The sequence below is a fragment of the Tinamus guttatus genome, unplaced genomic scaffold (genome assembly GCF_059628265.1).
Source record: "Tinamus guttatus ecotype Peru unplaced genomic scaffold, ASM5962826v1 Tinamus_guttatus_pri_ptg000492l, whole genome shotgun sequence".
Lineage (NCBI taxonomy): Eukaryota > Metazoa > Chordata > Aves > Tinamiformes > Tinamidae > Tinamus > Tinamus guttatus.
In genome coordinates, this window is record NW_028289026.1 from 3,513,362 (window position 1) to 3,524,148 (window position 10,787).

General features: G+C 44.1%; 1 protein-coding gene across 1 annotated transcript; it reads left to right on the plus strand.

Moving 5' to 3' along the window:
- The first annotated feature begins 4,390 nt into the window (after positions 1 to 4,390).
- RNF139 (ring finger protein 139) lies at positions 4,391 to 10,600 on the plus strand. The gene is made up of 2 exons (XM_088533308.1): positions 4,391 to 4,571; positions 8,544 to 10,600. The coding sequence occupies exons 1-2, from the start codon at positions 4,391 to 4,393 to the stop codon at positions 10,352 to 10,354; spliced, it is 1,992 nt and encodes a 663-aa protein (XP_088389434.1). The 3' UTR covers positions 10,355 to 10,600.
- Positions 10,601 to 10,787: the final 187 nt, after the last annotated feature.

The window sequence follows — 10,787 nt, forward strand, 5'->3', positions numbered from 1 at the left end:
ATTCTAGAGTTACTTGTGCTGGATATGTGATGTGAGGTAAAGCAGGCTCTCCTACCACAGATTAATAGCAGGCCTGGGAGGGATACATGAATGTGTTAGGAAAGGGCACGATACCCAGAGGGCAACACTTAGCCCAGGCTGCCCCTGGCAGATGCACTCAGAAAAGCCTCCATCGAGTGATTCTAATGAACTGCCAATGAGGCTGACTAGTGCTTGCCTATCTGGTATGTAAGGGAATTTATATGATCCCCTTACATACCTTTATATGTTCAGGCTCTTCAGCACATTTGCTGCTCTTTGCTATATTCCAGGTAATTTCTGCTGAGTTTTGGCTCCTTCCTGGGCTCTGCTCATCTCTGGTGTCAATATTCATCCCTCCACAGCCAGGACCCTGCCGGGGTACCAGCTTTGTGCTGGAGCTGTCGCCAGCAGCAGAAATGTAGTGGCACCACCCTACCTAAAGCGTCACGCAAGGCGTAGGTCACTGCATCCAAAACCTACCCTCTTGTGGCCTGAAAAAGAAAAAAAAACATACTTGGCAGTAACAAACATAAATATGAACTACATTTATTCATTCTTTTTGCTTGCTTAGGAAAGCCTTTAAATCAGGTCTACAAAATGTAGTTAGTAGTTCTGGAAAAGGAGAAAAACACTGCAGCAGAAGCCACACTAGAGAGAGGGAGTTATCAAAAAATCACTTCAGACAAACGTGAAAGTTATTATCATTTTGTCAACATTTTTAATATGGGTAAATTGCTTTCCATACTCAACATCTTTATAAAAATGCTGTCTAAATGCTTGGCATTTAGCTGTAGAGACGGAATAAAAATTAAACTGATAATACAATAGCTAAATCTTATGCACATTAATTCACATACACAAAGTCTCACGAAATCAAAAAAGTTCCTGTCTCAGGAACAAGCGTCTTCAGCTTTTATCTTTCTCTTAAGAAGAGGCACATATATAAACTGAGAGAGGAGAAACAAATTTTGGGAAAAGTTAATGGATTGTTACCTTCGTTGCAAACTAAAACTTTTTTTTTTCATATGCACATTTTGACCTGAGCTCTTCTAAGCATCCAACTATCTTACAAAACTTATTTTCTTTGGATCAGGCTAAATTTGTGTATTGTGTCTCAAGGAAAAGATGCATTTATGGATATATTTAAAGTTTTGCAGGATCTCAGCTAGACACAGAAAGAGCTCCCTAAAACCTTCTCTGCATTTTTGTCCTCTTTGCTTAAAAATACAGTTTTGGCAAGACCATGAGATTTTGCAACACCTGAGGTAAGTGTTGGCTTTAATCCAGTGAAGTTGTTGTCTTGAAGGGCTCCTGAGCAAAAGCAAGAGGAGGAATTTTAGGAACTCAGAGGTTGTTTTGCCAGCGAGCGGTTGTTGATGTACCCAGCACATACAGACACAGACCCCAAACACTGCTTCAGTGGACAGGTATAAAAAATATGCATTTCTACCAGGCCATAGGATAATAAGGATTATTTCATCGTGTTAATAAACTATCCGTAGCTCAAAGAAGTTCATCAGAGGCTGCAATTGATAATTTGTATTTATGCAGTTCCTTTTATTCCCCAAATCTAAAATGTAGAGTTTTTAATAGGTTTTGAAAAGGTAATTTTTGAAATGTTTACTATAGTATACATAAATATATATGTTTTGAATATAATATACACACAGGCAATAGTTCTGCCTATAGAACAAAATTGAATCTGAATTCTTATTAAAGCTTTCAGTAGTGCAAAGTGCAAAATTCCACACACCCAGTAGGTGTCATCTTCATATATATCATATGTAGGTATGATACCAGGCTTAGAACATTTTTATTTAACTAACTGCAGGAGTCTTAAAAACTGGAAGACATTTTCAGAAGAGCATGGGTAAAAAAGGTATGAATTTGATCTGATACTCTTTGCTAACACCAAGATCTCTGAGCTACTTGCAACCCAGAAATGTTTATGCACAAAATAATTTACTCATACCCAGGACTGTACTTATGTGTCTACATGACATGTGTAAATATGCCTGTAAATGCACATGTTTAAACCTGAAAATCTATTAATGGAGTCAATTTAATTCACATGTCCTTAAAGCAGTATAAATATGTACTGCAACTTTGCCCATGCTTCTGAAGCCTGCATTGCAGAAAGAGATGTGAGATCCTCTTTACTCATAGGGATTTTAAATGAAGCTGGAAGTGCCTCAGGAGAGCATGTAATTCCACTTCCACAGATGGTGTTTTATGCTGCTGAGTTTTGAAATTACATCTCATAGAGGTGAATATTTTCCTATGGATTATCCTGAATTATCAAGTACACATCACAGATCTGCTTGATTTACATTGCTTTTCATTGCAAATCAAATACTTTCATTAATATTTTGCATCTTTCTACTGAGCTGAGGCATAAATTTATTTAAGAAAGGTTGAATCACTTCGATTCAGCCATCTTCAAATACAAATAGGATAAAGAAATACACACTCTGCTTTTAAATCCCCTAAACTGCAAGTGTTATTTGGCATGGCGTAGTTACTAGGTCAGAGTTATACCTTTTAGCATGTGATTAAAAAATGTACTTTGCCCATGCAGATGGATTTTGAAATACTATCCTTTAGCAATCTGGTTTTGTTAGCGCGGAGCATTGCTTAGGAAAGTTCACATGCAACACGTTTGGGCCTGAGCCAAAACCCTCTGAAAATAATAGAAGGACTTCTGAGGGCCACGGACCAGCCAGGCATGTGGAAAGGTTGAGCGATGACAGGTGAAGCTGACGGCAGATATTGCAGCAAATCATAGCGTGGCAGTGGCCCAAAGGCAAACAAGCCTCTGCCAGCTGCGGCCTGAAAAACTGCTGTTAATTCACACAAGTAATGGGGGTGAAAATGCCACCGTTTCACATGCGCTAATATTGATTACACATTTGTATTGATATTAATCTATTTTGTCTGTTTTTCATCAAGCCATCTTGAAGCTTCCAAAAGTTAGATATTCTTTAATCTATGTCTCTGTGAAGATATATGAGGAAGGAGATGGGATTTCAAAGGAAAATGCCTTTTTTCCATACAATCTAGATATATGCTTATGCATGGAATAAGACAGGGCTTCTGCATCAAATGTGAACCGAAACAAACAAACAAACAAACAAAACCCAGGAAATTCTACATAACCAATCCCTAATTAAAAGATCTTCATATTTTTTTTCAAGGCGAATTACTCACTTAGAAGCCAGGAAATGATTATGTTAAGGCTGCCTACACCTAAACACTGGCAAGAAGGTGAACACGCAGGCGTGGTGAACTTTTACGAAGAGAGATACTGCACGCATGGTCTGAGAGCAAATTACAGATTCCTCTTGAGAAAACAAGATCGCTGACTCGCTAAAACTGTCACGCTCCGAGGAGGGTGTTTGGAGGCAGCCTGGAACTGCAGCGGCTTAGAGACCACCAGGGCCTTGTGCCCATCACAAAATGAATGAATGTTCTCATTTGAAAAGTTCTTTTTTTTTTTTCTTTACGTAATGAAGCGATGTTTTGTGAACGTGAGGAATGAAGCGTGATTTCCCTTTTTATGTAACACACAGGGTATGTTTTCTTCTTGTTGTTCTAGGCATGTAGGAGGGGAAAGGTGAAGCCTCAAGAAAGCTAGCATCAGTGACAGCTTGTTTTCTACGCTCCAAGCACTCACAAAAACACGATGTGCTCCTCCTGTTTTATGCAGGGATGCAGGACTGATTTTGTGAGGAGGCAGCACACGGCCACGCACGCCTGAAGCGCCAGGCAGGGCCTGGCTTCCCAGGGCCCCCATGGCAGACGCTGGATTCACCTACGATCCCCACACGAAGCACAGGCGTTTGAACCCGGCCTTCAGGCCAGCACACAGACACGTGCTGGGCTACACAGAGGTGCGATATATATAGAAGCGGGATACATAGAGAAGCGAGGACAGCGGCTATTTCGGGAGACGAGACAAAGCGGAGGGACAGCGGCAGTTCTGAGGCGCACGCTGCCCTCCCCGAGGGAGGCGGCGACGCGGCCGCCCCCTCAAGCGGCGCCACACGCTGGGCCCGCTGGGGTGGCGACCGTTGGGGCGACAGTTGGGGCGACCGTTGGGCGGCGGCGGAGGGAGCGAAGGCCCGCGTGGAAGGCGGGGCGGGGCCGCGCGCGCGCGCGCGTCACAAGGCGCCGCCCCGGGCCGGCCCGGGCCGAGGGCAGCGCGGAGGGAAGATGGAGGCGGCGGCGCCGCAGGGCGCCGGGCCGGGCCGAGCGGTGGCGGTTGCGGCGCGGTAGCAGCCCCGCCGGGCTCCCCGTCCGGCCGCCGCGCGCACAGGCGGGACACGCCACGCGGGCCGGCCCCTCGCGCAGGGGAGGCGCGTGGGGGGTGATGGCGGCGCCGGGCCCTCCGCAGCTGCCGTGGCTGCGGCTGGGCCCGCGGCTGCGGGCAGGGCTGGAGGTCGCGCTGAGGGTGCCCAGCCTGTTCCTCATCGACGCCATCTTCAACTCGGCCCCGCCGCCGGGCGGCTCCGTGGGCGCCGCGCTGCTGGGCGTCCTGCTGCGGCTGCTGGGTGAGACCCGTCCCCCGCCCGGCCCGGCCGCTGCTCCCTCCCTCCCCTCGCCGCCCCCAGCGCCTTTTTAAAAAATACCTTAAAAAATGAAATTTTGATGCATTTTCCCATGCTGCTGTGGCCCGTCCCCTCCCCCCTTTCCCCTGTCGCTGACCCCTTCTCGCCGCTTCCTTCTCGCGGCCCGGGGCCCCGCGCTCTGCCCTGCCCTGCCCGGTTCTTCGGGGCTCGGCCCGGCGCCCCCGGCACTTTGCGGAGTCTCCCGGTCCCCTCGCAGGGGGCCCGGGGGCGTTTGCGCTTTGGCGGCCCCGCTGCGGGGAGCGGTGACCGCTGTGCCCCGGGGGAGGTTCCCGGGCGTCGTGGTTGGGGATTAAAAAAAGAAAGAAAGAAAAAAAAAACCCGATCTTGGACACACTTGGGCAGTGATGTACTGAAACGTGCTGCTAAACCCCTTATTTTAGGAATGGTGGCTCAAAAATGCTCGAAACTCGATTTCCAAGTGAAACAGAAATTGAGAGGTCTCTTGAAACTTAAAATTATTTTAAATTATTTTTTATTCTTTTAAATCCTGAGGTGAGGGCTGAAAGTCACTTCCATAAATCACTAATGGAGGCTATTTTCAGTACTGCATATAATGTAATGGGAGGTTCTTTTATGCAGCGTTGGGCTCAGTGGGTTATAAACAGCGTCGTGCTAAGAGCTGGCCTCGTGGTGTGGAGTTATCCCGGGATCCTCGGGCAGGAAGGCAAGGAGGAGAGTATGAAACAGGTCGCGTGTTTGGAGGCCTGTGACACAGTGACTGATTTGTGGGGCTTTATGAAAACAAAGTCCTTCCGTGCGTGATCCAGGTGCTGTAGGAAGTGCCTTGAAATTAAGCCCACATAAATGGGAGTGGAGGATGTGTTACTAGATCATCTCTCTTGAGTGTATGGTAACGAGATTACATGATTAAAGGAAGGAGCTCTTCAGGATTGTGTTCATGTGATCACTTTTCTGGAAGGGTTTGAGGAACGAGGTGGGTAATCCCTACCCCCTGCAGGAAAGCTTTGGGAACAGTATATGATACCAAATAATAGTGTACCTTAAGTTCATAAAATTATCCAGGACTCTTGGCTTCTCAAAATTAAGTAAAACTCAATATGTAACCACCTAAAGCTGGTGTTAAACACTTATGTGGTTCAGGCTTACGCATATATCTTCCTTGTCAAATTTAAGGATTACAAAGGAGGAGTTGCTGAGATAAACGGAATTGCTTATTTTGGATCATCCTATATCTAAATACTGGGGAAGCTGTCCCTCTTAGTTGTCACATCCAGCCTTTGAAAGGCTGATCTAACTTTTCCATAGCAAAGTTTTATTAGGAACAGGATAAGCAAACAACTTCCCCATAAATATTTAGAGGTATTTGATAAATTTTAGGGGTGATGTTGAACAGTTCAGAAATATTCTGGGTGTGTATTTTGCTTTGAGAATGATAAATGGGGATTTTTTTTTTTTTTAAGTTGCCTCTAGGATTCCTCGGGTGGCTTGATTTATTTTCTTCCCCTCTCACTTTCCATGAAGTAACTCAATTGGATTATAAACAACATGAATAAGTTCTAAAATGGTAGCACTTTTTTTTCCCCCTCTCTGCTCCTGGTTAACCTTGCTTTGTGTCCTGTGCAGGCTGTTTACCTTTCGTATCTGCAGATTTCATAAGCGGCTACTAGCAAACCTCCACCTCGCTTTTGGATTATAAAACAGTTGTGTCAAAACCTGGTCTCTCGGTGGGGTTGCTGACCTCTGGTAGTCACTATAAATACTGTGCTTTGCACAAAGATGCAGAAGGAAACAGAACACCTGGCACTAGGAAAACAAGCGTTTGGCAGTTCCACGTGATTAAAATATTACTGTGTGGAGGTAGCTGGATGCTGTATTTGACTGAAAATTGAATTCTACCAGAATTCTAGTATTTCAGTCACCATGCGGAGCTTTGGGGGTTCCTTCAGGGGCCTTTTCCGCAGAAGTTTTGCTAGAGAAACGCTACTGTTTTGCTAGGACCTCTCCATGGGGACGAGTGAGTGTGATCTTCTTTCTATGACTCATTATAGGACTGGTTTTAGGTATGTGGGTTGCATGCAAAAGGTCAGTATTTTAAGATGACCTATAGTATTTAAGTACAGACTTGTTACTACAGCTGCAAGGAAGAGAAACAGATTTTGTAACTTGTTAAGGTATTTTTCAGAGCTGCTTGGTCAGTACAAAGTGCATCTCAGTTGACAAAAAGCATTGAAATTATATAAATAAAGATGATGTTATTTGGGTGTTTTTTAGTGACTTGTTAGGGAAGAGAAAGGGGGAAAAGCTTGTCACTAATGTTAATTTACCCAGAGGTGTTTACTCTGATATGTGAGCAGTTGCATAGCCTGGAAGCTGACTGAGAGGCCCAAAAAAAGGCGTTTGCTGGAGAGAAAATGCTTAAGGAAGTACCGGGCAACATAGTCAAATGTGCTATGTCATTCAGCATGCTGGAGTAGGGCACAGGTTGAAATTCCTTGTTAGAGAATGGCAAGGACAAATGTCACACAGAGGTGCTGGGAAACTGCAGCCTCATGGGTCAAGTGTGTCCCTGGGCACTCGCAGGCAAAGGTTAAGGTTAGCAAAGAGCAGCTTCAGGATCTAAATCTGAGTGGTAGCAGGTAGGTCCAAGTTTACACTAGTATTTGGTAAAGCAGTCAGTGGTGCAGCTTGGGATTTGATGCACAAAGCGGTTGTATTGCAGCTCTTCCCGTGTGACTTTTGGTTCGGGTTGTCTTAACAGAAACACAAGCAGGAACTGCGGAGAGCGTGTCCTTCCTCCCCTCTCTTCCTCCAGAGTAAGCTACAGCCATTTGTCAGTGGTTTGATGGTTGCATTAAAAATGCCGAAAAGGTGTGAGATGCAATTAAAATATTTTACTGCTATAAACATCATTGTGCCTTCTGTACAACAAAAGTAACCGGATATCAATAAAAGTTAAAAATGAGACCTTAAGAAATTACTTGATATCATAGCAGTGAGCTCTCTGTCCAGCTTTAAACAGTCAGGCCAGAGTAGTTCCCCTGTTCCTCATCTTTCAGCATGGTGCCTCTTGTGGCAATTTGTTCACTGACATATTATTGGCAGTATAAGGGTAACTGGTAATAATTAGCCATGATTTTTATTTAGATGAAAACCTTGAAATTCCCATAGTAACAATGTTAAAGTACCATATTCGATGGAACAAAACCTTTTTACTCTATGTTAGTAGTTATGCGCCCATTTTACCTTCAATACTTTTATTATTTTGCTTATTTTATTGGTATCAACTGGAGGAAAAAAAGCTGTGAAGACCTTTTTGCTGCTGTTCATTTCATTTCAGTTCCCCCTTCAGGGATGGGGGAAGGAGAAGCTTGTTATTAGCTACAGCAACATGATTTTTCACAATACCCTACTCAGCAGGGTTTGCTTCAGAGTAATTTCAAGAAGGTATGAAAGTCGTTAACCTGGGATAAACTCTTTGCATCACGCTTTGCAACTGACTCATGCCCCTACTTAGTGACAGGATTTGGCTCACCTCTTCTGGAGACAGTTTAGTTCTGAGAGTAGCTTGGATGCTAGTTCACTACTTAGGTGAATTAATGTTCTTAAGGCAGGATAAATGAGTAGAATTTACTGACTTTAAATAGAAAAGCGAAGTTGTCACTGCTGTAGATTGAAACTGCAGATAAGCCTGACGACTGTGGCCGTGTGCGTTGCCTTTGGGCCGCAGCTGCCGTGCGCTGACGTATTAAATGCAGATTAAGTGGTTCTGTTGTCCTGTGGAAAAGGCACCGTCAGCAATGTGAGGTTTGAACAGAGGCTAATAGGAGGAATTTGAAAGCGATACATTAAATGATTGTAGCTCAAAAACTAATACGTAGGGGGGTTCTTTTTGCAGTTTCTGCTGAGAACTAAATGCTGTCAATCTGTTTTCAGGTGTCTTTGTATCCAGTGTTGTTCTGGTCTTACAACAGCGAGCACTTTTCAAGTTTTATATGATCGCCTCGGCGTTTCTGCTGGCTGCAACTTCAGTGTTGGTGAATTACTATGCTTCTTTGCACATAAATTTCTACAGTGCCTACTACACAGCAGCATTTGGAATTCAGTTCCTCCCTCATAAAGGACCTTCGCTCTGGATGGCGCTTTCCATCCTTCAGCTCACCTTTGGAATTGGATATGTCACCTTGCTCAACGTGCAGTCCGTTCACTCGCAGCTAATCATCCTGGATATATTGATCCCTGTGATTGGGTTGGTGGTTGAATTACCTTTACACGTCCGACAGATGCTCGTTTTTATTTCGGGCCTGGTTCTGATGTTGAACACCGCAGCCATTTTGGTTATGAAAATTAAATGGTTCTACTACTCTGTGAGATATGTTTATCTGCTGGTGAGGCACATGTATCGCATTTATGGATTACAGCTATTGATGGAAGATACGTGGAAAAGGATTCGGTTTCCAGCCGTACTACGTGTCTTCTGGCTAACAAGACTTACAGCGCAAGCTGTGGTATTAACATATGTTGTAAAGATGGCAGAAACTAATCCAGAAGAGAAATTCTTCTTAATATCATGGGATAATTGTTGGGAACTGATTTGCAGTCTGATAATAAGTGGGTGTGATTCTACTTTAACTGTGCTAGGCATGAGTGCGGTGATTTCCTCCATAGCGCATTACTTGGGCCTTGGCATCTTGGCCTTCATCGGATCGACTGATGAAGACGACAAAAGGCTGGGTTTTGTAGCACCCGTGTTGTTCTTCATTTTGGCTCTCCAGACTGGTTTAAGTGGACTGAAACCAGAAGAAAGATTAGTTCGCCTGAGTCGAAACATGTGCCTTTTGTTAACCGCAGTCCTGCATTTTATCCACGGGATGACAGACCCTGTGCTCATGTCTCTCAGTGCCTCGCACGTGTCGTCGTTTCGCAGACACTTCCCCGTGCTGTTTGTTTCAGCTTGTCTCTTCATCCTCCCGGTTCTGCTCAGCTACGTCCTCTGGCACCACTATGCACTAAACACGTGGCTTTTTGCAGTTACAGCCTTCTGTGTAGAGCTTTGCCTAAAAGTCATAGTTTCTATTACAGTTTATATATTGTTTATGATTGATGGCTACTATAATGTGCTATGGGAAAAACTTGATGATTATGTCTACTATGTTCGTTCAACGGGCAATATTATTGAGTTTATATTTGGAGTAATTATGTTTGGGAATGGAGCGTATACCATGGTTTTTGAATCGGGGAGTAAGATTCGCGCGTGCATGATGTGTCTCCATGCTTACTTCAACATTTACTTGCAAGCAAGGAATGGCTGGAAGACTTTTATAAATCGCAGGACAGCTGTGAAGAAAATCAACTCCCTTCCCGAGATCAAAGGCAGCCGGTTACACGACATAGATGATGTGTGTGCAATCTGCTACCACGAGTTTACCACGTCTGCTCGCATTACTCCCTGCAATCATTATTTTCATGCACTTTGTCTGCGGAAGTGGCTCTATATTCAGGACACGTGCCCCATGTGCCATCAGAAAGTATATATTGAGGACAAAGAAAATGCCAATATCCCTAACAACAGCGGCTTTGCGGCACCAAACGAAAACCCTGGGCAAGTTGCAGAAGAAGCTGCTGATGCTGAAAATGACCTAAATGAAGATAACGACAGTTCGGACAGTGACGAGGAAGAGGATGACTGTGTGGAACAGCACTTGAATGAGACTCTTAATGTTGACTCTAATTCTCTTGGTGATTAAAATGTCCTTTACTAAACCTTGAGGTATTTGTTTAAAATTGACTTCAACAGAATAAAATTATCACTTTGTAGTTATTCTACTTAAGCACAACAGCAGTATCTCAATGTTGAGTCTGTGAATGGTGGTTGTTTACTGTGGTATGTGCTACTGTAAATATACCTCGAATATTTGCTGGTCTCTTTCATGGCCACCTTAAACTTGTGTACATTATTGTACATGGAATAAAATGTTTTCACATGTTTTTAAGATGGTTGGAAAAACACTCTTTAATTGATGTAGTGCTATGCTGTGCCAAAGACTGTATTCTAGTCATCCCGGAGCAGTGAGGTTAGGGTGCAAACAAAAAAACAGTGATGAAGATGCTGTTCAGCAGGTCAAGTTAGAACCGAAAGAAGCCTGAACCAAAGCAGCTTTACTTACGAATGCAGTATTA